This window comes from Prenolepis imparis, unplaced genomic scaffold (genome assembly GCF_030444845.1).
Source record: "Prenolepis imparis isolate NDT839.2.m4 unplaced genomic scaffold, iyPreImpa1.0 SCAF_14, whole genome shotgun sequence".
NCBI lineage: Eukaryota > Metazoa > Arthropoda > Insecta > Hymenoptera > Formicidae > Prenolepis > Prenolepis imparis.
The window spans coordinates 1,341,936-1,367,383 of record NW_028141172.1 but is presented as its reverse complement, the minus strand read 5'-3'; the positions used below and the strand labels follow the sequence as shown (position 1 = coordinate 1,367,383).

General features: G+C 39.9%; 2 protein-coding genes across 6 annotated transcripts in view; one reads left to right on the top strand and one right to left on the bottom strand.

Moving 5' to 3' along the window:
• Nucleotides 1–25,448, bottom strand: part of LOC145945031 (uncharacterized) — a 147,658-nt gene that overhangs the window by 7,061 nt on the left and 115,149 nt on the right. The gene's annotated exons all lie outside the window — the stretch shown is intronic.
• LOC145945189 (fibrillin-2) lies at nucleotides 1,393–25,443 on the top strand. Of its 3 annotated transcripts, none has more exons than XM_083054021.1 (42): nucleotides 1,393–1,486; nucleotides 3,484–3,777; nucleotides 9,091–9,173; nucleotides 10,085–10,192; nucleotides 10,313–10,447; nucleotides 10,550–10,652; nucleotides 10,707–10,891; nucleotides 11,009–11,257; nucleotides 11,417–11,572; nucleotides 11,859–12,140; nucleotides 12,220–12,342; nucleotides 12,503–12,751; nucleotides 13,780–13,899; nucleotides 14,283–14,498; nucleotides 14,669–14,868; nucleotides 15,061–15,241; nucleotides 15,377–15,682; nucleotides 15,828–16,169; nucleotides 16,354–16,479; nucleotides 16,562–16,895; nucleotides 17,023–17,189; nucleotides 17,276–17,604; nucleotides 17,836–18,262; nucleotides 18,402–18,755; nucleotides 18,963–19,076; nucleotides 19,284–19,442; nucleotides 19,516–19,730; nucleotides 19,891–20,248; nucleotides 20,367–20,512; nucleotides 20,653–20,761; nucleotides 20,862–21,140; nucleotides 21,234–21,659; nucleotides 21,800–22,048; nucleotides 22,133–22,336; nucleotides 22,411–22,536; nucleotides 22,616–22,855; nucleotides 23,027–23,199; nucleotides 23,322–23,516; nucleotides 23,623–23,727; nucleotides 23,829–23,981; nucleotides 24,047–24,244; nucleotides 24,374–25,443. In XM_083054021.1, exons 2-42 carry the CDS (start codon nucleotides 3,638–3,640, stop codon nucleotides 24,590–24,592), a joined length of 8,583 nt encoding a protein of 2,860 aa, XP_082910147.1. In that variant the 5' UTR covers nucleotides 1,393–1,486; nucleotides 3,484–3,637; the 3' UTR covers nucleotides 24,593–25,443. The 3 variants fall into 3 exon arrangements, with proteins under 3 accessions (XP_082910147.1, XP_082910146.1, XP_082910148.1); XM_083054020.1 differs by having other exon boundaries at nucleotides 1,393–1,570; XM_083054022.1 differs by lacking the exons at nucleotides 1,393–1,486; nucleotides 3,484–3,777; nucleotides 9,091–9,173; ... (2 more) ...; nucleotides 10,550–10,652; nucleotides 10,707–10,891 and having other exon boundaries at nucleotides 11,117–11,257; nucleotides 11,872–12,140.

Genomic DNA, 25,448 nt, shown 5'->3' with positions numbered 1-25,448 from the left:
ACGTAATAGCGATGAAAAGAAATGTCTGATAATCTTTGATCACGTTAAACACTTAATTTAAAACAATTCCTAAAATTTAATTTTTTTTTTAAGATTTTAATTTTTTAATTATATTTTCTGTTGAATATCGCATTTTGTTTCTATGATTTATAATCAATTATTTTTTAATAATGAAATATCCATGCATGAAAGTATACGTAACAGATTTGAAGTGTCCCATATAAGTAATCTCCGGAAGCGTCGATTTATTTCTAAATTTGGTACAGAACCCAAAGGCCAATGTCATCCGGATTTCTCAATCGAAGCTGTAACCTCATTTGATAACGATCCAAATGAAGCGCTACATTATAAGAGAACGTCCAGCATTATAATTCCGAAACTTGAGAAAATTGTAATAATTATCTAAATTAAGGAATTTAGAAAATTGTGAAAATGTGTTAATGTGCGGAATATCTCAGTTTCGCAAATCGAGAGACCGCTCCTTTATTACATAATTATCAAAATTATCATAACTCTTGATAAATAACTGTGGGCGTTCGCAAGTAAAATGAATTACATAAGATACAGTGTTTCTATATAAGACGTATTCAATAACATTTTCATTAACCCGAGAGAGATATAATTATAAAAATATATATAGACTATTTAAACAAATAAAATAACTTGCAAGTAATTAATTTCTTGAAGATTTATCATTATATTCTGTTCCGCGAAAGGGTCAAATTTCAAAATTAATTCGCTGGCTGTAAATTTGAAATTATTTAAAATTTTTATATTCATCGAGGAAGGTTTTTTATTTCCTCAATAATCTTTTTTTTTTAAGTTTAAACGATTCGACATGGAAATATATTGAAACCAGTCCTAGGAAGAAGTAGCAAATTTTTTTTCAAAGGAGAATTTATTTCCTCGAGACTTCTGCTAATTCTAAATGAATCTCAACTCTCGTCGAGCTCTCCTCTGATCGTCGAAACAAATTAGTACCGATTAATAAACTGGCACGAGCAAAAGAAGCTTACTCTCCCGACTTCCGCCAATTTCACGCAAATCGCATTCTCGACTGATGATCGATCGAGCATCGGAGCGCATCCTTTCGGAACGTGTACAACACGCGTACGTGTACGTGTCTTCACACACGTGTGGTGTTAACAGCCAAGTAGAAGGGGTGGGCCCGTCATCATCGTCATCTTAACTCAAAGAGGGGGAGAACGAGATCGACATCGACGATGTGTGGACCGGAGAAAGAGAGGAGAGACCGATATAGAGAGTAGGAGATAAGGATGGCTAAAGATGCTGAGGAAACACAGAGAGAGAGGGAGAGAAAGAGAGAGAGAGAGCCTTCCCAGATGAGCCCTCTCCTCGACTCTGTAATCTGCAGCTCCAGTCTCGCGTCGAGTCCCGTCGCGGTGCATCTTTCCGTCTCCCGTGGGACCGATCGATTTCGAGCGGGCCCAAAAAGATCGATCTCCGGCCCGCCGGAAACCGGAAGGTGAAAATCGCGGAAATCGTCAGATCTTCTTATATGTTAATTTTCTCGTTGGTGACGTGGGATTTGCACGAGTACTCAAAACCTGTACGTTTAGTGGTTGGCTGTTTACTGGATTTTAATTCAATAAAATTAGAACGCTCTGTGTGAAGGGATATAATTTAGAAATATTCACATTTTTCTTTTAAAGGCCTTTTTAATTGTAAGTTTATGCTTCTCATAATTTCGCGAAGCTGTTGATTGATAATTCAGAAACTGCAATTAAACTTATGTGTATAAATCGCTATATGTATGTGCTTCGGTAATCGAGTAAATTTTTTTACGATTTTTTCTGATTCAAATAAGCAGTAATTATTGCTTGAAAAAACATCTAAATTTAATGTTTCGAAATACTTTTAAAACATTTCAAAGAAATCTTTCTATCTTCCCATATGATTAAATGTAGGAAGATATGCGAAAGATTTAATACCACATCATCAATCATTACATCATTGATCATTCGCGACGCGAATCGAGAACTGTTAGATCAACTTGTAGATTGGAAGCTCGATCCAAAAAGTGCTGATCTAAGCGAGCGATTTTTTGAGGACGATTTTTAAAATCGCGGCTCACGCGTGATGTTAAAGATCATCGCATCGAACACGAGATTAATCGCGTGATTAATCGTTGCGCGATCGACCAACCTACGCGTATCTGTTAGCGTGAATATTTGCGAACGATTAATTAGACTGCTGATAGTTTAAATAAGTAGGTTTGAAAAAAGAGACTTTATTTTAAAAAATTGACGATTTTTTTTATCTTCGCGATAAATATTTTTCGTTTTGCTTGGAAGCAAAAAAAGATTCCTTTTTCAGCAGATAAAGTGTTTCTTTTTCCCCCAAGGCTTTTCATACTGTTTTTAATGAAAAGTTTCTGACTGAGTCAAACAAAATTTGTATTTTTTCAAGAAAATAAATATATTTAAATTTTTGTTTTCTCTTAGAAAAAAATTTGAATTTTCAATTTTTTCAATTAGTACAAAATAAAGGTTTTTATTCATAGTCAAACGAAACTTTCTAAGGAAACGGTCGTTTCTCTTCGCAATGAAAAGCTCTTAATAGACTCGATAACGTCGTGGTGTACAGTTTACGAGCTCATTCGTTACGGTGGTGTATCTCAAAAGCTGAAATATTACTATGTCGAAAGCTATCTCGATTTGTACCGCTCGTAATAGAACGTGCGAACACAAGGCCTCCTTTTTCTGCAGGAATCGTGCAAGTTCATAGAACTTAGAGTCTCTATGATCCCTATTTTCTCTTTTTTAGATAACGAGCAAAACGTTTGCGAGAATTGTTTGCCATGATTAAAAATTCTTCTTTTCTTTTTTTTCTATTTTGTTTCCAAAAGGAAAACTCGATCTTATTTGAGGCTTATTTTTTCAACAAAAAAAATTTTACGCATTTTTAACGGACAAAAAATTATAGGGTCAAACTAATGAATCGAAACGCTAAATTTCCATAGAATAGCCATAAGATATTCCGGAAAATTAATCATTATTTGTCGTTAGACTTATCGCACAATACAAAAGTAAGTAATATAAGACAGAGAATAGGCCTTACATTCAATTAAGAAAATATTGTGAAATAATACTCCTTAAATATGTCGCGAGCAAATTCTACACACAGGGTTGAATTAAAAAATCGCCTTGAATATGTAAATGCATTTCAATAGAGAGCTAAATTATTCGCAGCAGTAGTGCGAAATTAATCTGTCGCCTCTCGCGCGCCGAAACACCAGTTATGGTGGATATTTATATCAGGAGATAGTTGCTTCTATCTCGTCGTACTAATTTGGCGCTTCCGGAAAGGCATCACAGTCACGAGCAAATTATCGCACGTTGTCTTTCTCGGCGGGAAACTTGCGTGGCAAAATAGGACAAAATAGGACGGAATAAGGATAAGCAGACTATTTGCGCAGCAGCATATATGTTGTAATAAGGAAGCCGTAAATCGTTTTTGTAGACGGTGGAATGATCGCGACGACTTGGAAAAATCCCTCGAGACCGATCAAGGATCATGCGCGTTAGATGCGCGAGCTGAAGGGATAAATCCGGGATAGTCGAGGAAGATATAATATCGAAAATAGGAAGCTGCGAAATCTCTCTCCTCGCGCAGGATGTCCGCGTTATTTCTGCTGACGGCCTGGATCGTCCTCACGTGTCGATTCATCCAGGACGGGGTGGCGACAGGTCAACGTTACACCCCGAGCCCTTCCCAGGACCTGGACAACACTCTGCAATCAGTACCACCCGTCGGGTGAGTATATAGATTCGATCGCGTGAAACACTAACAGTCAATCTTCCGTCTGACGTGATCACAAAGTTGTTATACCGCCCTGTCGGAACGACTGACCTTAAATTTTCTTTATCGCCGAAAAAAATCTGACTGACGGCGTAAACACCAGGAAGTGTAGAAAGAAATCGACGATATCGGTTTTACGTAATAAAAAGTCAAGTCCGCGCATCGATGTATGCACGTGTAAAGAAATGAAACGCGTCTCGATGTCCTTGGCGAGCCACGGCCGGTCACTTAAGGTTAAATCGTCTCATCAAAAGCGCAAAGAGATTCTCGTAACAGGCCGGCATCTAGCTAACGCGGATCTTCTCGAAAGAATTCGATCATCTCCCGTCAACGCGTCCTCGTAGTGAAGTTAAACGGCGCGATAACACCTAATTGGGTTATCGGAGTGTTACGTTATATAGCGGCGCGTTGAATTCTCTCTATCCTAAGTAATTCTATTTTTCGCAATAAGAGTCAAGTTTCGCCGATAAAGTCGCCACTTCTCGCCTTCGCGACTTCGCTAAATGTTTTCGCGGTCGCGCAAATGGGATAATAAACGGGATTAGAGCTGCACACGTTCATCCATTGTGACCAATTGGCGACGGTATGCGTGCGAAGAGCGGAAATATTCTTTTCCTCAGCGTAAGCGCTAATCTGTTTATCTGTCCAACCTCGCGATCTGTCAGATCTCTCGTCCCGAATTTTCAGAGCGAAACTCTTCGCTTCTGAAGAAGCCCCGAGAAGCGGCATTCCATATTTAAGAGAGAGAGGGTCAAACTCTATTCAAATACAAATACACGGGTGACCTAGTAAGAAGTTATTTCAAAAGACGAGGAGATTGCGAACTTGAATGTAATTATGCGAAATGTTACAATTCCGATCCGACGTGGGAATATATATCAGTAGATCTAGTTTCATGGAATAATCTCTCTCTCTTTCGACGCTAATTTCCATCACTAATCTCATAATATAATATACCGCGACTCTGAATGAATGCTAGTCGTCTTATTGAGGCTCGGATAGAAACTAATCCGCTTGCGCATCAAGTGCATCGAATACAATTATTCTATCTAAATATAATTTATCTAAAAATCTAAATGATAGTCCCTGCGTTATTTGATTGCAACATCTTCCGTCGTGTTGAAGCAATAATTAAATATTTGCAAATATAAATCAATTCGTATTCTTTTTATTGTAACTTTAAAATTTTGCTAATGAATCTGAATAAGTTTGGTTCATTATTTTTACACACGTTTAGAGAGGGACATGAATGATAAATGACAAAGTTCAACGATTGTAGGGCAACCGTTATCTGTAATCCGTTTGCTGATTACGCGTTTTACAATCCTTCGTTCATCTTTCCATTTTTGTTATCTCGCATCTACCTTTTCCGACCATAACGTCCAAAGTTTAACCATCTCGTGTCTTGAGTAACTCATTCGGGTTAAAATGTAACGCCAATGATATATATTAAACGCAGGTTCCATTTAGAATTATATTCAATTGATATTACGGTATTAATGGCACTCCCTTTTAAGCGTCGCCTGTTGAGTAACGCCATGAAAACAATGCTTTTAATTGCTTCTGACAGGACGCCCGTTAATACGTCTTCATTAACTAAGAGCTCGCTTAACCCTTCCGGTCGTGTACGTCTCCTTTGTCGGAACGTTTAACCGCGCTTAAATCGTAAAGACAAACGGACATTTTTTTTTTTCGTCGATACTCATCCACGACTTTTCAACTCTCTCGTATAACTTGTAATGCACGTAGCTTAAATGATTTATAACTTACAAATAAATTGGAGTTTATACGCAATTTATATAGAGTTCGCCATAAATAACTAATACAATTCAAAGTATTTCAAAAAAAATTATTTACGTCTGTTTAAAGAATTTATTTATTTATTTTGAAAATATTTGAATTTAAGACATTAATAAGAGCTAGACTGCTAGTACATCAGTTTCAAGGAAGAATTAATTTTCCTTGAAATTAATTAGTTACACAAGACACACATTTTTTTTTGTACGATACCAAAAATTAAATAAATCCCAAATTGAGATTTTTATTCTTAATAAACCTTTAGGGGGGCAGAAAAGTATCGCAACAAGAAAAAAATTTGTGTACACAGCTTGAGAACTTTACTAAAGTCTTGGTTATTAATTTTAAAATTGGAGTTATATATTTGCATCTCTGCCTGTCTTTCTTATATGTCTTAAAGTCATCCTGCGAGTGGAATTGCAAGACACATCGGGTGTAAACTCTTTCGCGAGCGCTTCCTTCTCTTCCGTGCGAGTTGCAGCTGCATTATCTGGCCGGCGTTTGATAAACGCGCGTCTCCACGTTAATTAATTAACGCGGATAGAATGCGGACGAGCGGGCGTGATAAGGGCACCCCGGAATTCTGCGCTGCGTCGCTTTTTATCGTCACGCACATCGTTGTTGGATGACCGGACTCGTCATCATCTGGCGCATCTCCACTCGGAGCGATTCGTTGTTTCGCTGAATGATGAATGATGCCCCCCCTCCCCCCCCCCCCGCGGCATGACGAGGCGTGCCATTTCGATCGTCACCGATAACTTCGGGGAAGCGAGAGCGCGAGAGAATGATCGATGTCAGCGTTAGTTCGCGAAAGAAGGATCCTCTTCAGGATCCTCCTCAGGATGAATGCGGTAGCGCGGTAACCAACGACGAGATATATCGCCGGGTATAATAGAATAACGCTGATAATACTTAACTCGCGCGAATCTGAAGCTTCTGTTTATATGTCTTCTCACTTTCACAACGTCGTTCAATTTTTTTTTAATACACTGTCCGGAGTATAATTTTATTTAAACGTGATGCAACATGTAAAGGTTTGTAAAAATTAACTTAAAAAAAATTCGGCTTTCTATATTATTTATTCGAAAGGAGACAGAGAGAGGATCTCTCATTTTAGAGTTATCTCGTTTAATGGGACAAGGTAAAGAGTAGGATGTAGGGTCGATTTTAAGTCTAACGGGATCACCGTTTAAAATTATTCACGGTTAATTCAGACTAGTTTAAACTGACTCTTAAGTCGCGTGTTACGGCAGGAAGTGAAGATGCTCTTCATGTAGAGGCAGTTAAAGCCGCTATCGCAACTTTTAGTTGCGACTACATATGGACGAGACGCCATTCGCGATGTTTTATCGATGCCTCTCGATAGTTTGAAAGTTCACTTTTATTTGCTCTTCGTCATAGCAATCCTAAACGCTATTTAGTCTCATCCTTAATCGCGACGAGAAGAAGAGACCGCCTTTTCATCGCTTCAATTTTAATGGCCCGCAATTCGCGCAGTTGTCACAAAGCCATTATACCACGCTTCCAATTGAACTCTCTTGCAAGGGACAGTTAACTGGTTAACCGGATCCGCATTAATTAGGTCCGCGATATCTAGATGCTAGTCGTTCAGTAGAGCATTCCATTAACACGCGCATTAATTCTTCAATGTTTCAATGAATGATAATTAATCATCGCATAACTTGCCGATAATAAAATGCTAATATCATGTCATAAAAGATCATAAAAGTGTCAGTTTAAAATAAATATTAAGAATATGTGTAAAGAGAGAAATGTGTGAAAGATACGATTTAACACCCGGCAGTTACGGAAATTCGTGTCAAGATCTTCAAATGAAGATATCGGTGCCGACGAAGGCATTGATTTCAGGCCTCGTTAAGCTATCATTACAGGGTGTTAAAATTACACCCTGCCGAGACGCCACGTGTTGATCGGACCGAGATATAAATTCGACGGTGGACCAATCTCCGGACCTCCATTTGCATGTAGATTAAATTAAAGATTTCGACCTCGCGTTCACGTAATTTTCCTTATCTATACCATCATTATTATTATTATTATTATTACTATTATTATTGTTATTGTTGGCGGGATTTTATCTGATTGCGTGTTTTGAGGGAAAACATTGCGGCAATAAAGTAGGAGAGAGATTTATTACTAAGAACGAGATTAAAGAACGAGTTGATTTTTTTAGAAGAGCAAATTGTTTAAGTAGCTCGCTTGTTTCTGGAGCTACGCGATGATTTAAGGATGCAATCGCGTGTAAACACTTGCTTAGAGTCCCGAGCAGTTAGCAGGCTCACATCAGTGTTTGTTGTGAGCAAGATTGCTTCATCGCTTCACGCGCTTCATGCGCTTTTAATATCATCTTGCAAACATCCGCCTCACCGTGCGCGATACGATGATGCGCCTCCGCGAAGATGATATGCACCGGGTGCGGTCAGAAGGTCAGAAGCGAAACGAAACAAGGAAGAGCGCGAGACATATATGCTGGACACGCGAGAACAATTAATCTCCCTCCGCGAAACGTCCGAAACGAGCTATATCCTATCGCGTTATTCCATCAGGATGCTGCCTCGCCCTGTTTAAGAGAATCTCTCGGAGATTCATATTAAATCTCGAAATCCGAATCTTTTTTTCGCGAAAAATCTTACTGAAATTCAAGAATTTTTCTTCTTTTTTACGGATTACAGAACTTGGAGGGTTATTTACAGATCTTTTAGGGTTCAAAGTTCTCGCGGGCGATTCTACAGACCGTGTTAGATAACAATCGCGCGTTATCTCTTTCTTCCTCCGGCACGATAAAGAATGGCGCGACGTGAGAAAGGCCGGCGATGCCCTGGCGTTTGCGCGATTGCGGCGTCGAGAGGCCTAAGTGGCGGCATTCTACAGCAGCTGACGTTAATTACGAGGCGCCAGACGTGAATGGCCGCCTTGTTCCGAGGTGGTACTCCGGCCTCTCTTCCACTCTCTTCCCAATCTTTCTTTTTTTTTTTTTTTTTTTTTTTTTTTTTTATTCTTTTGCTCCTCTCTTCTTGCGCGTGCCACGATGCCGCGGAAATGCCGCGTTTCCGCCTGCGGCCTCTTCAAACTGGCGCCACAGGAACTCGTGACTAATCCGCGTAACTTTGGAAGCTGATGAAGAAACTCTGTTTCAAGTTTCCGAAAAGTTATGGATTTTTTGAAAGGAGTCATTTTAGATATAAATATATCAATATATATCTATATTAATTATATATTAATATACATTATTATAGATATATTAATAAGTAATTTTTTTCTCTACCTTTTCTTCTCTCATCAATTTTTTTATTCGAAAAATGTAAGTCCAAGTTTCGCGTAATTGTTTCCTTAGAAACTATCTTTCAATCTTGTGTCAATTTAATTTTTTAATTAAATTAAATCTACTATATATATATTTACGTAAATGCAATGTGATTCTAGAAAACTAACAAACCTTTAAAAATTTAGGCCGAACGTATGCAGGTCGAGATATAAAAACTACTGCTGTCCGGGATGGTCAAAGAAATCGGAAACAGGCCTATGTGTTATTCGTAAGTACAAGTTACCTATCGTTTTGTTAAGTTTCATATAATATATTGTAATCAATAATTTCTGATTTATCAAGACTGCGACGCAATAAGAAAAAGCGAAAACAAGCAAATTAAAAAACTAAAATAGAAGAAAAGAATTTTAACTTATAAACTAAATTCAAGGTTTTTTTTATAAAAGCAGGGTTTCGCACAATTGTTCTTTTCACAGTGAATTAAATTGTATCGCAATCAAATTACCACCGCAATTAATGGAGTCTAAAATATAAAGCAGTATATCTACAGGGATAACGAGATGAAGCTAGGTAATAAAATAAAGATCGAGGAGACCGAGGAAATAATAATCCGCATCCTTACGATATCTTGGCGTGATACTCGACCTCCCGCGAGATATTCGCAGAATAGAAAGCGGTTATTAATATTGCGCGAGAGGAACCGCCTATCATTATATCGGTATTGCCCGCAGTCGATGATAATGATCGATGCAATTACGTAACGGACAAATAGGCATTTATGCGACACGAACGGCCGCCCCGAATGAAACTGGTTTAATGACCTGTTATGCGCTTCCTGTTGATCGCATTGTCTGGTAACGCGGCCGCGCTTCGCTCGAGATCGGCATTCCGCCAATTTCCGGGTGTCTGATAGCGTTATTAATTGTATCAATTAATTTATGTAATTAACATCTTATGGATTTATATTGTTTAAAGTTGTTCGTCAAATTAAATTTATAAAATAATTGAAAATTTTTTTTATATTACCAGAATAAAATGTAAAGTGAAGTATTTATACATATATATTTTGCGCTTTTTAATTTATATATTTTTGCGGGAGTTGATGGAATAACCATTCTATTAAAAAAAATTAAACTCGATGTAAGAGCGTGCATCTTAAATATTATTCGTATTTTATAGCGATCTGCGTAAGACGTTGTGGCTCTCTGGGGAGATGCATACAACCCAATATTTGCTTGTGCGAAGGTGGCGTCGTCGCATCTTCCTGCGGCATCGGACAAAGCAAAGGTGAAATAAAACACTTCATTTCATAAAGCTGATGATACTTATTCATAAATATCTTCAACGCGATAATAGCGGAATTTGTTAAAAATATAATTTATTACTTTGCAAATTTGTCATCGACAGTTATCACGCACGAGACCGGAAGCGGCAGCGATCGCGGCGAGACCGGTAGATGTAGAGTTCATTGCATAAACGGAAACTGCGTGGACGGTCGGTGTCAGTGTCGCAGCGGTTATCAGGGAGAATTTTGCAACGAACGTGAGTAAAACTGTATATTGTCGAAATATACAAATAAAGAAGACAACACCTACATCTCGCAACGTAAAAATTAGATAAATAATTAATCGGAAACCTCTTCAGCTATTTGCCGAGAGCCTTGCCTGAATCAGGGAAGGTGCATCGGTCCAGATCGTTGCGCTTGCATTTACGGCTACACCGGAAGACGTTGCGAGACCGATTTCAGGTAAGAAACGTACATCTTTTCGTAATTGCTCGAGTTATGACAGTGATGTTTTAGAACCGGACCGTGTTATACCAAAGTGAGAAACGACCAATGCTTGGCGAGTCTTCCAAACGTGATTTGCACGCGGCAATTGTGCTGCGCGACTGTCGGCAAGGGTTGGGGCCATCCCTGCGAGAGGTGCCCAGCCAGGCTGGATTGCGAACAGGGTTATTTGAAGACCAAGCAGGGTCAATGCATCGGTACCGTTTTAATTTCTATATAATTATAATCATTAAATTTAATATATAATATATAATTTAATATTTAATATATAATATGTAAATATGGAATGGTGAAATTTTTCGTATACTTTTCAGATATCGACGAGTGCGATTCGATTCCCGGACTCTGTCAGGGCGGAAAGTGCGTAAATACTCCCGGTTCGTTCACGTGCGAGTGTCCCGAGGGACAGGCGAGGGATCTCGATAGCAATGAATGTAAGGACAGGGACGAGTGTCAGGAGGAAGGCATTTGCGCCGATGGTCGATGCATAAATACGAGTGGCGGCTATTACTGTCATTGTAATCCTGGATTCATACAGAGCCAGGACCAGAAATATTGCATCGGTGAATACAATATTATTAATAAAATAATAAAATTGTATATCTTCTCTTTTAGTTTGAATACATCTTATATTTTTATTATAATTTTTGTAAATATTGTTTTATATTCTTTTGCCTCTTTTTCTATATGAATTTTAATTGGCTAATTATATTTCTTGGCAGATGGCAGACAGGGATTGTGTTACACGTCGGTAAACCGTAACGGGCAGTGCAAGAATCGGTTGGCGATGAGGTTGAGCAAGAAGGATTGTTGCTGCGGCAAAAATATGGGTCGAGGATGGGGCGACGAATGCTTCATCTGTCCCAATCCTGGCAGCGGTACGTTTTCAGGGAGAAATTATTCAATTGTACAAGCGGGAACGTTATCTTTTCCTCGATAGTATTCAATTCGATTCAATTCTAGTTCGATCTACAAAGTTTTGCACGCGAACTTTAAATAATTCCAATCGTGAAATAATTTTAAATAAAGTCTTGTTAAATTTCTCGAGAGAGACTCCAGACTCGCGCGAGAGAAATAATGGACGAAAACGGAAGCTAGATAAAAAGCGAGCACTTTTACGGCGACTGGCAATTCTACAGGATCCACGTTATTACTCAATTGTAGACGATTACAACAGGCTTTGCTCGCAACTGCAGTCGATCACCGAGGTGAACGAGTGCGCGTTGCGGCCGGATATCTGCGGCAACGGCAAGTGCATCGACACCAAAGAAGGCTACGAATGCGAGTGCTATCCGGGATTTACGAGGAAGCCCGGCAGATGCGAAGATGTGGACGAGTGTCTGTTGGGTTACTGTCAGGGTGGAATCTGTCACAATCAACCCGGCAGCTTCACCTGCGACTGCCCGCCCGGCTTCGTCGTTTCCGGCGAGGGCAGATACTGCACCGGTAACCAGATATTTCTCGATGAAGAAACAATAGCTTCTACGGAATATTATATGATACTGATACTTCTCTTTTTTTTTAGATCACGACGAATGTCAAGACACCGGAATGTGCACCAACGGACATTGCATCAACATGAACGGATCCTTCAAGTGCGAATGCAATGATGGTTACACATTGTCACCGACAAGGAATACTTGTATAGGTGAAAAATAAATGTTACATTGCATTATATTAGATGAGAAGTTGTGAAGAGTTTATCAGAAATTTTAGAAATATATTTTGCGAATTATTGACATAAAATAAATCTGTAGTTAAGAAAGAATACTTATATGATAACGATTCGTTTAAATTTTTTATTTCAGACATCAACGAGTGTGTAGAAAATCCGCGAATCTGTCTAAACGGCCGTTGTGAGAACACGCCGGGATCTTATCACTGTATTTGCCAGTCGGGCTTCACTCCTTCGAGAGACAACACTTTCTGCGTTGACATGGACGAATGTTCCACCAGCGGAATGTGCGAGCATGGCAAGTGCGTCAACATGGAGGGCTCTTTCAAATGCGTTTGCGACTCCGGCTTCAGGATTGGCCCCGATCAGAGCCACTGCATCGGTATTAATTTCGATATAATTAACGATTTCGAAAATAATTTAGTTTTCCAGAAAATTGACATATTTAATTGAGCTCTTGAGAATTTTGCAGTCAAATTAAAATTATTCAAAATTTCATAAAACAAAAAAAAATCGAGTATGAGTATGTAAAAAAATTATATAGAACACATTATTTACCTATGTGGACCTAGCACCCGACTTTTTAAAATCTAATTTTTTAAAACGGAAAATGATAGCATTTCGTTTGTAGTTGTTTGTAGTAACAATAATTTCGTTTGTAATTCTATCAATTAATAAATAAAAAAAATTTTTTAAATGACTCGCACCCGACATTGAGATATCGCAAATCCGCTTGCGCAGTCTTCTTTAGAATCGTTTGTAATTGTTTGTAGTGATTTTCCTTTCGTTTGTAGTTGAGCGGTTCAAAAGTTATAAACAAATTTGTTTATAATTTTTGAACCGCTCAACTACAAACGAAAGGAAAATCAGTACAAACAACTACAAACGATTCTAAAGAAGACTGCGCAAGCGGATTTTAAAAATCTTAAAAATTGTCAGTTAGCTCTTGGACAAATAAACAATTGTTTATAACTTTTGAACCGCTCAACTACAAACGAAAGGAAAATCACTACAAACAACTACAAACGATTCTAAAGAAGACTGCGCAAGCGGATTTTAAAAATCTTAAAAATTGTCAAAGTTAGCTCTTGGACAAATAAACAATTGTTTATAACTTTTGAACCGCTCAACTACAAACGAAAGGAAAATCACTACAAACAACTACAAACGATTCTAAAGAAGACTGCGCAAACGGATTATCTCAATGTCGGGTGCGAGTCATTTTAAACATTTTTTTTATTTATTAATTGATAGAACTACAAACGAAATTATTGTTACTACAAACAACTACAAACAAAATGCTATCATTTTCCGTTTTAAAAAATTAATTTTTAAAAAGTCGGATGCTAGGTTCACATAGGTAAATTATTTTTATATAAATAATTATTCGCTTATTATTTATCCCGGAAGATATCGACGAGTGTTTAAGTTCACCCTGCCAAAATGGACGCTGCATCAACACGTTAGGCAATTTTCAATGCGAGTGTCATCCGGGATTCAATTTAGGTCCGGACGGCAGATCATGTTTAGGTTCGTACTACTTATTTTTTTGTTCTCAATATGTTACTACTTTCCTTTGATTAAAATAAGGTATCTATTTAAAAAATAAAATTCTCTTATACATACTGAATGTTATTTTTTTAGAATGTTTTATTTTTTATAATATTTTTATTAATGCTGCATTTTTAATAATTTTTAAAAATATTTTCCAAAGAAAAATTGACTAATTAGTTTACCAAAAAAGTGAAAAAGCTTTTCGCTTATATGATTCGCTCTAATATAATTAATTTTACATTAATTAATTAAATACCTACTAAATTTTATTTGACGAAAAATTAAATTTTGTGTGTGTGTGTGTGTGTGTGTGTTTAACGAAAAATTGAATTTCTATCGGATGATTCCGCGCTGGTCAGATACGAGAAGAGATCTGTGCTATTCGCAGTACAGAGACGGCCAGTGCTCCAACCCGACCTCAACCGCCGTGACAAAGTCCAGCTGTTGTTGTTGCACGGTGATCTTGGGTCTGCCCTTAGGTTGGGGTAGCACTTGCCAAGCCTGCCCGCTTCCGGGCACCCCGGAATTCGAAGCCTTGTGCCCGCACGGTGCTGGAATGACTTACAACGGCGATGGTAAGTAAACGCTTTGCTCGAAAATTCGAATTTTTTGACGTTTCGCAGAAAAAGAAATTTATTTTAAAAGTTTCAAAAATCAAGAAAGAGATCCCATAAATTTTCTCAAACATCCTAAAAATCGAGATCTTCAATAAATAATTTTAAATTGACGAATATTTTATTAATAGACATCAACGAGTGCGCCCAGAATCCCAACATCTGCATCAATGGCGGATGCGAGAATCTTATGGGGACGTATAGATGCATCTGCGACAATGGATACGAGGTCGATGCAACTGGAAAAGTATGCAGCGATATCAACGAGTGCGAACTAGAAGACTCTTTGTGCAGCGGTGGTCAATGTCGAAACACACCCGGTAGTTTCCAGGCAAGAGAATTATTTATCAAATATATTAATTATAATATAATCTTCGGATTTTTCTTGATACGTTAATCTACGTGTTTTGAATTAATTTTAAAATTATTATTATATCAAATTATTATTATTGAAATTATTATTATTATTATAATTAATTTTGAAACATAAATGTTATAAAACCGCGATTGATTTCACTCGCAGTGCATTTGCTCGACGGGGATGAGATACAACACGCAGAATCAGATGTGCGAGGACGTGGACGAGTGCGAGGAGTTAGGACCGGATGTGTGTTTCAACGGCGTATGCATCAATACTCTGGGAGCTTATGAATGCGAGTGTGCCCCGGGTTACGTTCTGGATAACACCGGCTACGTCTGCCGGGGTACGAGACACAGCAATTTCTTCTAAATTCTCTTAAATTTTCTATTCTAAATGGGAACGAAATAATTGCTCTTCAAAAATAAGATAAATATAGATAAAGATAGATTCTTCCTCCTGAAACTTTCTTTGCTTTTAGACAATCGGAAGGGCTCGTGCTGGACCAAGATGGTGGACGGTCGATGCGAAAATAATTTGCCAAGACTGGCTCTACGTTCCGAGTGCTGCTGCTCGGTCGGGGTAGCCTGGGGCAGCCCGTGCGAGCTTTGCGAACATTCCTTCTGCGAGTGTTCCAAAGGTTACGCGAAGGTAGACGACAAAGATTGCGCCGACATCAACGAGTGCGAGCTCAACAGCGGGATCTGCAAGGGTGGCGGTACTTGCGTTAATACGGACGGCTCATACCGTTGCGAGTGTCCACCCGGCCTCACCCTAGACGCGACACGTAAGCTAGTGGCGATGAATTAGATACTCTATGTTTCTTCCAAGAATAAAAAAAGATATATATAAATATATTATATATATATATACTTTTTAACGATGAAACAGATATTTTTCAAGCGTTTAACTCTATCTTTTTCCTGTTTCAGACACCACTTGCATCGACACTAGGCAGGAAACGTGCTGTCTGGATTATCGCCACGGCCAGTGCATCAATCCTGTAGAAGGCCATTTCTCCAAAAGCCTTTGCTGTTGCTCCGTAGGTCGTGCCTGGGGCAGCGAGAAGTGCGAGTTGTGCCCGAAGGCGGGTACGCGGGCTCACGCGGAATTGTGCCCTCGAGGAGACGGCTTTACCGAGCGTCAAGACATTAACGAGTGCGTCGAATTTCCGGGAATGTGTCTGAACGGCAGATGCAAAAACACGATCGGCAGTTATAGCTGCAGATGCAATCAGGGCTTCGCGCTCGATGAACATGGCATCAAGTGCAATGGTAGGTAATATCTCAAAAAATCCTTAGATTTATCGAAATTCAAACGGTTTTTAGCGATTTTAGAGAGAAATTTTTCTTGAAGTCTAGAGCTAAGTGCAAGATCTATTTTTGATTCTTATCTCGAAAAAAATAAGATGTCGAGAGCAGCTAATTAATTAATTTAAACTCTTAATTGTGTATACAGATATCGACGAATGCGAGATCATGCGTGGTGTTTGCGGCAACGGCACCTGCAGAAACACTCCCGGCAATTTCCAGTGCGACTGCACACCTGGTTATCGTAGCAGTGACATCATGAAGATTTGCATGGGTAATATATAAAAAAAAATTTATTAAAATATTTCAATTCTATTTTTTTTCGAGATAACGTCAAAATATATATCTCTCTTTAGACATAAACGAGTGCGAGGAGACTCCGGGTCTGTGTCGCGGTGGTACTTGCGTTAATACCGAAGGGAGCTTCAGCTGTCAGTGTCCCCCTGGACACGAGTTGGGTCCCGACAAACAATCTTGCAAAGATATCGACGAATGCTCGAGAACCAGCGGTATATGTTCGAACGGCGTTTGCGAGAACATGATGGGCACTTATCAGTGCATCTGCGACGACGGTTATCAGCAAACGGGGCTCAGATCTCACTGCGAGGACATTAACGAGTGCGCGGTCAACAACGGCGGTTGCGAGGACATTTGTCTGAACACACCGGGCAGTTTCTCCTGCTCCTGCCGGTGAAGAATCATTCATTTCTCTGATGTTTTTTCTTAGATAATTTATGCTTAACGTTAATTTAAAGCTTTCCTGATATTTACTAAACTAAAATTTAAAAAAAAAAAAAATTTCTCATATTTTATACAGCACCGGCTACGCTTTAAATTTGGACGGTCGTACCTGCGCGGACGTGGACGAATGCAAGGAGAACCCTCGAATCTGTAACGGAGGAAAATGCAGGAATGTACCGGGTGGTTACGCGTGCAATTGCACGAACGGTCTGTTGCCCGGAAGAGACGGTATATCCTGTATAGGTAAACTCTCCTTGTATTCACATTACTGCTTTGTTATATTAAAATTACGCACACATATATGTATTGACATTATTAAACTATCACAGATGTCGACGAGTGCGTGATGCAGCCTCAGATATGCGGATACGGTGAATGTTACAACACAATCGGGTCCTTCAATTGTCGTTGCGAGGAAGGCTATTCGGTGAAGCCAGCGGAAGGACCAGCATGCACCGACGACGACGAATGTCGATTGAACGCCTACTCTTGCAGCGAGTTCGCCGAATGCCAGAACACCCAGGGCTCGTACGTATGCACGTGTCACGATGGTTTTACCGGGAACGGGATTGAGTGCTTGGATATCAACGAATGCTCTACCAACAACGGCGGCTGCGACTCCAACGCGCACTGCATCAACACCGAGGGCTCCTTCAAGGTATATATCTCAAAGATTATCACACTGAGAGAATTTTCTCTTAGAATTTACCATGAAAATCATGGTAATCGTGGGACAATATGGTATGGAAAATATTTTATGAGAATTTCTCCGATCAATATTTATCACAATAAAAATAATATCTATCATAATAAAATATAAAATATATTTGATTAATGTTTGTATGACCATTTAAGTTTTAATATTTAAATTGTTTTTCTTTCTTTTAAGTGCGTGTGCGACGCCGGTTTTCGCGGCGACGGCTACAGCTGCAAGGACATGGACGAGTGCGCGGAGGACAGCACGCTTTGCGAAAACGGACACTGTCTGAATTATCCGGGCGCGTATCGCTGCGAGTGCGAGATGGGCTTCATGCATCCGGACGAGCGTAGCGAGCAGGCGTGCGTGGACATTAACGAATGCGATATGTTTAACAATCTGTGCGTCTACGGCCGCTGCGAAAACATCTTCGGCATGTTCCGCTGCGAGTGCAACGAGGGCTACAAACTGGACAATTCCGGCGGCAACTGCACCGACGTGGACGAATGCGAGAGCCCGCAATCCTGCCAATACGGCACTTGCATCAACACGCAGGGCAAATATATCTGCAGATGCCCGCCGCATCACGAGCTAGTCGAAGCCGGAAATGCCTGCGTCGGTAGGTACAATCACTTCGGATTCTAGATTTCTAAAATTTCGGAACTCTAGTAATTTTTTAATGCATTTTAAACTCGGGAGGATTGATTGATTTTTGGAAATCTGATAAAATAATTTATATAAATTCTACACACACACAGACAGACGCGAATCGCTTTGCTTCACGGGCTACGAGCACGGAACCGGAAAGCCCCAGTGCATCTTCGAAGTAGCGTCGTCGGTGACGAAGGCGACATGTTGCTGCAGCATCGGCACCGCCTGGGGCAACCGTTGCGAGGAATGTCCGCGACCCGGCACGAAGGAATACGATCAATTGTGTCCTAGCGGACCGGGATACAGGCCGAATCGCGTGACCGTGATTCTGGAGGACATCAACGAGTGCGAGGAGCACGAGAATATTTGTCAGAATGGACACTGCACTAACACGTTCGGTAGCTTCATGTGCTCGTGCAACGAAGGCTTCATCCTGGATGATTCCAAGACCAGCTGTATCGGTAAGAAACAAACGATCCGGAAATTCTCTTCAATTTATATAACTTATATAATCTATATTTGCTATATATTTTCTCTCTTATATAAATCTTCTTTTGAATTTTTAATTTCTTTAAAATTAATTTCTTCTTTAAAATCTTTTAAATTTCTTTTAAATTTCATGGATTATTATTGTTCGCGTTTAAGCTACTAAAAAAAAAATATTGCAGATATAAACGAATGCGCACTGCATCCACGGATATGCGGCGTTGGATACTGCATCAACGACCAAGGAAAATATCATTGCGAATGTCCCGAGGGATACATGGCGATGCCTGGAGGAAGTCAGTATATATCTAGCCGAATAATTTAAGAGAAAATATTTGTATTAATTAAATATTAATTTCATTATTGTTGAATTTATAGCATAATTATTTAGTAACGCTACACACATAGCGCGAAAAAAATGTACGATACAAATATATAAAATTAAATTCTAAATTTCTCTCGAAATGATGAGACATAATTGTGACATGTTTGTCTCTTATTAGAGGAATGCGTCGACATGAGGAAGGAAGCTTGCTACCTTACATATGATGCTGGAGACTGTCTTAATCCTATGGTGCAACCGCAGACAAAAATGTTGTGCTGCTGTTCTATGGGAGCCGCATGGGGTAGTCTCTGCGAAAAATGTCCCGGCGAGAGAACTCGTGAGTAATATGTTCGAACTTCGAGATTTCTGTATTTCGAGATAAACGATCAATCGTACGGTCTCTTCCCCAGGTGAACACGAGATTCTGTGCGGACTGGTGCCGGGTCAGATCATGAACCCAATCACGAATCACTCCGAGGAGATCGACGAATGCGCCCTGATGCCGACCATGTGCACCCATGGCCGGTGCATGAACACGCCCGGTAGTTTCGAATGTCAATGCGAGCGCGGCTACGTTTACGACCAGGACTCTCATCAGTGCATCGACGAGAACGAATGTCTACAGGTGGGATTTTCAGCAAAATTTAAAAAAATTTAATTCAACTAAAAAAAAAGATTTCTAAATAATTTTTCCTTGATACTTAAAAGTGACATATAATAATGATTATCGATACATATTTTAATGATAAATATCGACTAATACTCCATTACTTCCAATTTTTTAGATACCGAATCCCTGTAGCGGAAACGCGCAGTGTATTAATCAGCAGGGCTATTTCGAGTGCATGTGTCCGGCTGGTTACAAACTCGGTCCCGGTCAGCGCGATTGCGTCGACATTGATGAATGTTACGAGCGACCAGGCATTTGCAGCAACGGCGCGTGCAGCAACCTGCAAGGTGGTTTCCAGTGCATCTGTCATGCCGGATTCTCGTTGACCCGCGACCGAGACAACTGCGTCGACATCGACGAGTGCCAGCGCAATCCGAATATATGCAACAATGGCACTTGTATCAATACCCTAGGCTCCTATAAGTGCCAGTGTTATCAGGGATTCAAACTCAGTCCGAATAACGATTGCGCGGGTGAGTTGACAGCTGATACTTGAACTCCTTAATCTTTTTAATAATATTGCAATTTTTATGTAAAATTTATTTAATAAATATTAGTCTCTTGTGTATCAATTATACAAACTCGTTTCAGACATCAACGAGTGTCGAATAATGCCGTTTTTATGCCGCAACGGTCGATGCCGAAACACAATCGGAGGTTTTGTCTGTGAATGCGCGGACGGTTATGTGTTGGCTCAAGACGGCCAACATTGTCGCGATATCGACGAGTGTCACGAGGTAGATTCTGACAGAAAATATTTTTCAAAAAGTGACGAACAAATTAAAAATATAATTTAATCTATCAATATTTTTATACAATTATATATTTGCATGTATCAACGCGCTCTTGTAAAATTAATATTTTTGAATTGTCACAGATACCAGGATTATGTCCACTTCCCGGAAAATGTCAGAATTTGATGGGATCCTATGTATGTAGCTGTCCACCGGGATACGAACTGGACCATACCAGAAAAAAATGCGTCGGTCCGTTTAAAGAGAGATTTACATAAAAATCATATTCATTATATCATATCGTACATAACTATTATTAATACGATTTATATTTCTTTCAATCATCCTGCAGACGTGGACGAATGCGTAGAGACGCGAGACATTTGCGAAAACGGTCGGTGCATCAACACGGAGGGCGGGGTGATCTGCGAGTGTCCAATCGGGTATCAGTTGAGCGACAAACCGAACTCGCTTAGGTGCATCGACGTGAGGGAAGAGCAATGCTACGACAGCTACAGGCGAAATCAGTGCACCTTCCCGCGGGAAGGCGGGATGACCAAGAAGCACTGCTGCTGCACGATGGGCAAAGCTTGGGGTCGCTACTGCGAGCAATGTCCACCGGAAGATAGCGGTAAGGGATTTTCTCAAAAATATTTTATGTAAAATTTATTAAAGAAGATATAAATATGTAAAAAAAGAGAAAGACATAATCTGGTTTCTCCAGAGGAATTCAGGAGGCTGTGTCCGGAAGGGCCGGGACGGGACGACACCGGTGTCGATCTGAACGAGTGTCTATTCATGCCGGATGCCTGTCTCGGCGGCGAATGCATCAACACGGACGGCTCGTTCCGATGCGAGTGTCCGACAGGATACGTCTTGGACGAGAGTGGGAGACGTTGCGTGGACCACAACGAATGCCTGAGCGTGCAGAACATCTGCGGCAATGGCACTTGCCGCAACATCGACGGCGGTTTCGAGTGCTCGTGTAACGACGGTTACGCGCCGGGTGCCAATCAGGTCTGCGAGGACGTCAACGAGTGCCTGGAGATGGGCAATCAGTGCGCTTTCCGGTGTCACAACGCGCCGGGCTCTTTCCGCTGCATCTGCCCGTATGGTTACACTCTGGCGCCTGACGGCCGCCATTGCATAGGTAATTTAAAAAAATGTGTTATTAAAATACTGAATCTAATTATTTATATTTCGTAGAGCAAAATCCTCTGCTGGAATATTTCAATTCAATTAAAATTCAATCAAAACTAAATTCTGCGCGCTACATAAATGAATTTCCAGATGTCGACGAATGCACGACGCCGGCGAACGACTGCAGATTCCAGTGCAAAAATCTCATCGGCACTTTCATGTGCATCTGTCCGCCTGGTTACCAGAAGATAGGAATGGCGGACGAGTGCAAGGACATAAACGAATGCGCCATCAATTCCGGCCTCTGTCAACACGGCCGTTGCGTCAACTTGGAGGGGAGCTACCAGTGTCTATGTCACGATGGTTTCGAGCAGAGCTTGGACGGGAAGTCGTGTATCGGTATGACAAGCGCGCATATAATTAGATTAATAAATAAAAATATTAGATTAAGAGTTTTACAGTTTCATGTTTCTATGTAATCAGACCGAAGGGTCGGCTATTGTTTCCTGCAAACAATCGGGGGAAGATGCACTGCCAGAACATCAGAATTGCGCACGGTCACTAAGGCCGATTGTTGCTGCACAATGGGAGCCGCATGGGGACCACATTGCGAAATCTGTCCTTCGAGGGATTCCGACAATTACAACGAGCTCTGTCTAGACAGAGGATTCTCCGTCAATGGACAAGGTGATATTTCATCTTGTTATCTATTTATATTCAATTAACTGATACGCTCGATCTTTTTTTATATAAATTCTCAGACATTGACGAATGCAAGACCATTCCCGATCTATGCAGAAACGGTCTGTGCATCAACACTCTAGGATCCTACAGATGCATCTGCAACAAAGGCTACAAGGCCGACAAATCTGGCATACAATGTATCGGTAAGCTCTTCTTAATTATTCTTAATTGTTAAACTGAAAATTGTGAAAACTGAAAACTGAACTATGCGAAATCGCGCAGACATTAACGAATGCGAGTTAACGCCGAAGCCGTGCAAGTACAACTGTCAAAATACCGAAGGCAGTTTCATATGCTCGTGCCCGTCCGGTTTCATCTTGAATCCCGACGGTATCAGCTGCAGGGACCTTGACGAATGCGCGACCGGAAATCACTTGTGCCAGCAGAATTGCATAAATACACCAGGAAGTTACACTTGCGGTTGTCAGGAGGGCTACAATCAACAAGGAGACGCATGCCATGGTTTGCTTATCTATCTTTTAATTTCTCTTCTTTTTGTTTAATTGTAACAGCAATTAATATAAATATTTAATTGATTTTTTTTTCGTTATCCGCGATTACGAAATAATTTTGTATGCTCGTCGAAATAAGAGCTTCATGTATCTTCCTATATCCTAATGATTTTTTCTTCAGATATAAACGAATGCGAACAATCAGGTATTTGTTCGAAACCTGGAAAATGCATTAATACTCTGGGCAGTTTTCAATGCATTTGTCCAAGGGGCTTTAAACTGGACCATACTGGGCGCTTTTGCACCGATCATAATGAATGCGTAGATGACGCAAATTGTGAGCACGGTTGTCAGGTAAATAACACGCAACACAATGGCCATTATTCTTTATCTCATTAATAACTTTTCAGTTTCGTTTTTAAGAAAAGATTAGTCATGCCTCCTTTAACCTTTAGAGACAAATTATCCCCTTTCAGAATTTAATGGGCAGTTATCGTTGTGGGTGTCCGGACGGCTTTGTCCAACATCTTTATTACAATCAATGCATAGACGAGAACGAATGCAACGGATCACCCTGCGGCGACAATACCTGCGTAAATACAATTGGTAGTTACAAATGCGGTTGTCCAGACGGTTATCAATTCGATAACAATCTAGCGATTTGCGTGCAGGTATGACATTTGCGAAATAATCGTTAAATCCCTCCAGTCTAATCATATTTTTTTTCGAAACACAGAAATTATTTTACTAATAAATTAATTTTTATATTCTTCAAAGGTAAGTGTAGGATGTCTCGGCAGTCCCTGCGCCTTCGGATGCACCCCCAACGGAGCCAGCGGATTTATTTGCGGCTGTCCTACCGGTTATCAGCGAATAGGACAGGTTTGTGCTTTAATCGTATTGCACATTCGCGTGAGAAAATGAAATTCGTATTTAAAATGTCTTGAAAAAAAAATATAATTTATATTAAAAATTTTTTGCAGGGTCACTGTCTGTCCACCATTAATCCCTTGTCTCAAGGACGCTACGACGAAGACATCGGCAACGTGCCGACCTTCCAAATCAATCCTGATTCTTATCACATACCGCCGGCCGACGAGAAGACGATTTCTACGGAAGGATGTTTCTCCTGCAAGGTTTGTATGTCACGTCTGCTTTTACGATCGTGGAATAAATGATAACACGGGTCTCTTCGAATTAGATAAACGGACGACACAGAAGAGGCGCTAGAAATAGATTCGCGAACGAAGAAACGAAGGCGAGAAGAAACAGAATAATAAAAAAACGTCGAAACTCCAGACCGAAGAGGCACCATCACGGAATGGAGCACGCTCTTAAGATCAATCTGCGCCAAACGAGGCATCGCACACGAATCGTCAAACTGCAATCCGCCATCAAGGTAATTTTCGCCAAAGAAAATGTCAAATAGTTTGCAGAGTTAAGATCTTGTCTTAATAAAAATTCTTAATTAATTAATTAATTAATTGAGCAATTTTTTTTATTATGCAATTTTCTTATTATCTTGCAGGGCGAGGACATGAATTACACTATCGCGCGTGGCAACAATGATGGACACTTCGAGATCGTCAGAGAACACGGCGTTTCCGCCTTGCATTTTCGGCGCCGACTGAAAAATCCCGGCGAATTTCACATAGTCATCCACGGTCGTCCCGGAAACGCGACGGCGACGAGAACGGAATGGGAGAAACCGCTGACATTCACAGTCCATCTCATAGTCGTCGAATGAGATCGATGAAAGGATCGAGGATAATATCGAATTGCGTGAGAAAACACTGCCCGACACTGCGCGTTACGCTTTTTTCTTTAGTCAATTCTTTGCGAATTATATTATATATTTCAAGCTACGGTAAAGTATTAAGAGCACCGGAAATGCTGACCAAATGTGGAAGGGGCGCGAATTACGGAACGGTCTGTAAAAAAAATAAGAGCTAATTTTTTTTTAATCTTTTGTGTTCACTCGCGCATAAATCGCATTATTTAACTGCCAGATAATAAATGTTTTATTTACAAGCTATAACAGTTTCTTTTTACGACTGCCAGTTTATCTACATTACAATACTTACACTGCCAATCGAGTGCCTTACCTTTTTTGAATTGTCAGATTTTTACATTCGCTGACTTACGTCGACTCGCGCGTCTGTCAAAATATAATTTTTATAACAATTCATTGATAAGAGATGCTTCGGCAACTCTATGCGCGTCGCCAAGAAAGCGTTCTCTCGATTTACTGCCTATACTTGTTACGTAATACGATTAGATTAGAAGTAATAACACGCTAGAGATGTACAAACGCTAGATTATTATATATGTAGCTTTAAGCGAGCGAACGCACGTGTAAACAGAAACAAATGTAGCTTTATATATTTATAAATGTTAGTTCGAAATAAATGTGGCACGAATGTTAGTCTCATGTACAAAATCAGTACATTTTGTTGCACTGAAATTTCGAAGAGAATTTCGTAAATATATCGCTGATATATATGATCGCTTTATTATATGTTATTACATCGTGCCTACATATAGTAACTATTTTAATTATGTATAATACTAAAGAACATGCCAGAACTGGTATTATATATATA

Bases quoted from the DNA above. Each gene is read 5' to 3' on its own strand.
- LOC145945189 (XM_083054021.1), top strand. From the start codon at position 3,638: ATGTCCGCGTTATTTCTGCTGACGGCCTGGATCGTCCTCACGTGTCGA. The intron at 11,573-11,858 runs GTACGTTTTCAG...ACTCAATTGTAG, and splicing joins CTGTCCCAATCCTGGCAGCG to ACGATTACAACAGGCTTTGC. The intron at 17,605-17,835 runs GTATATATCTCA...CTTTCTTTTAAG, and splicing joins ACACCGAGGGCTCCTTCAAG to TGCGTGTGCGACGCCGGTTT.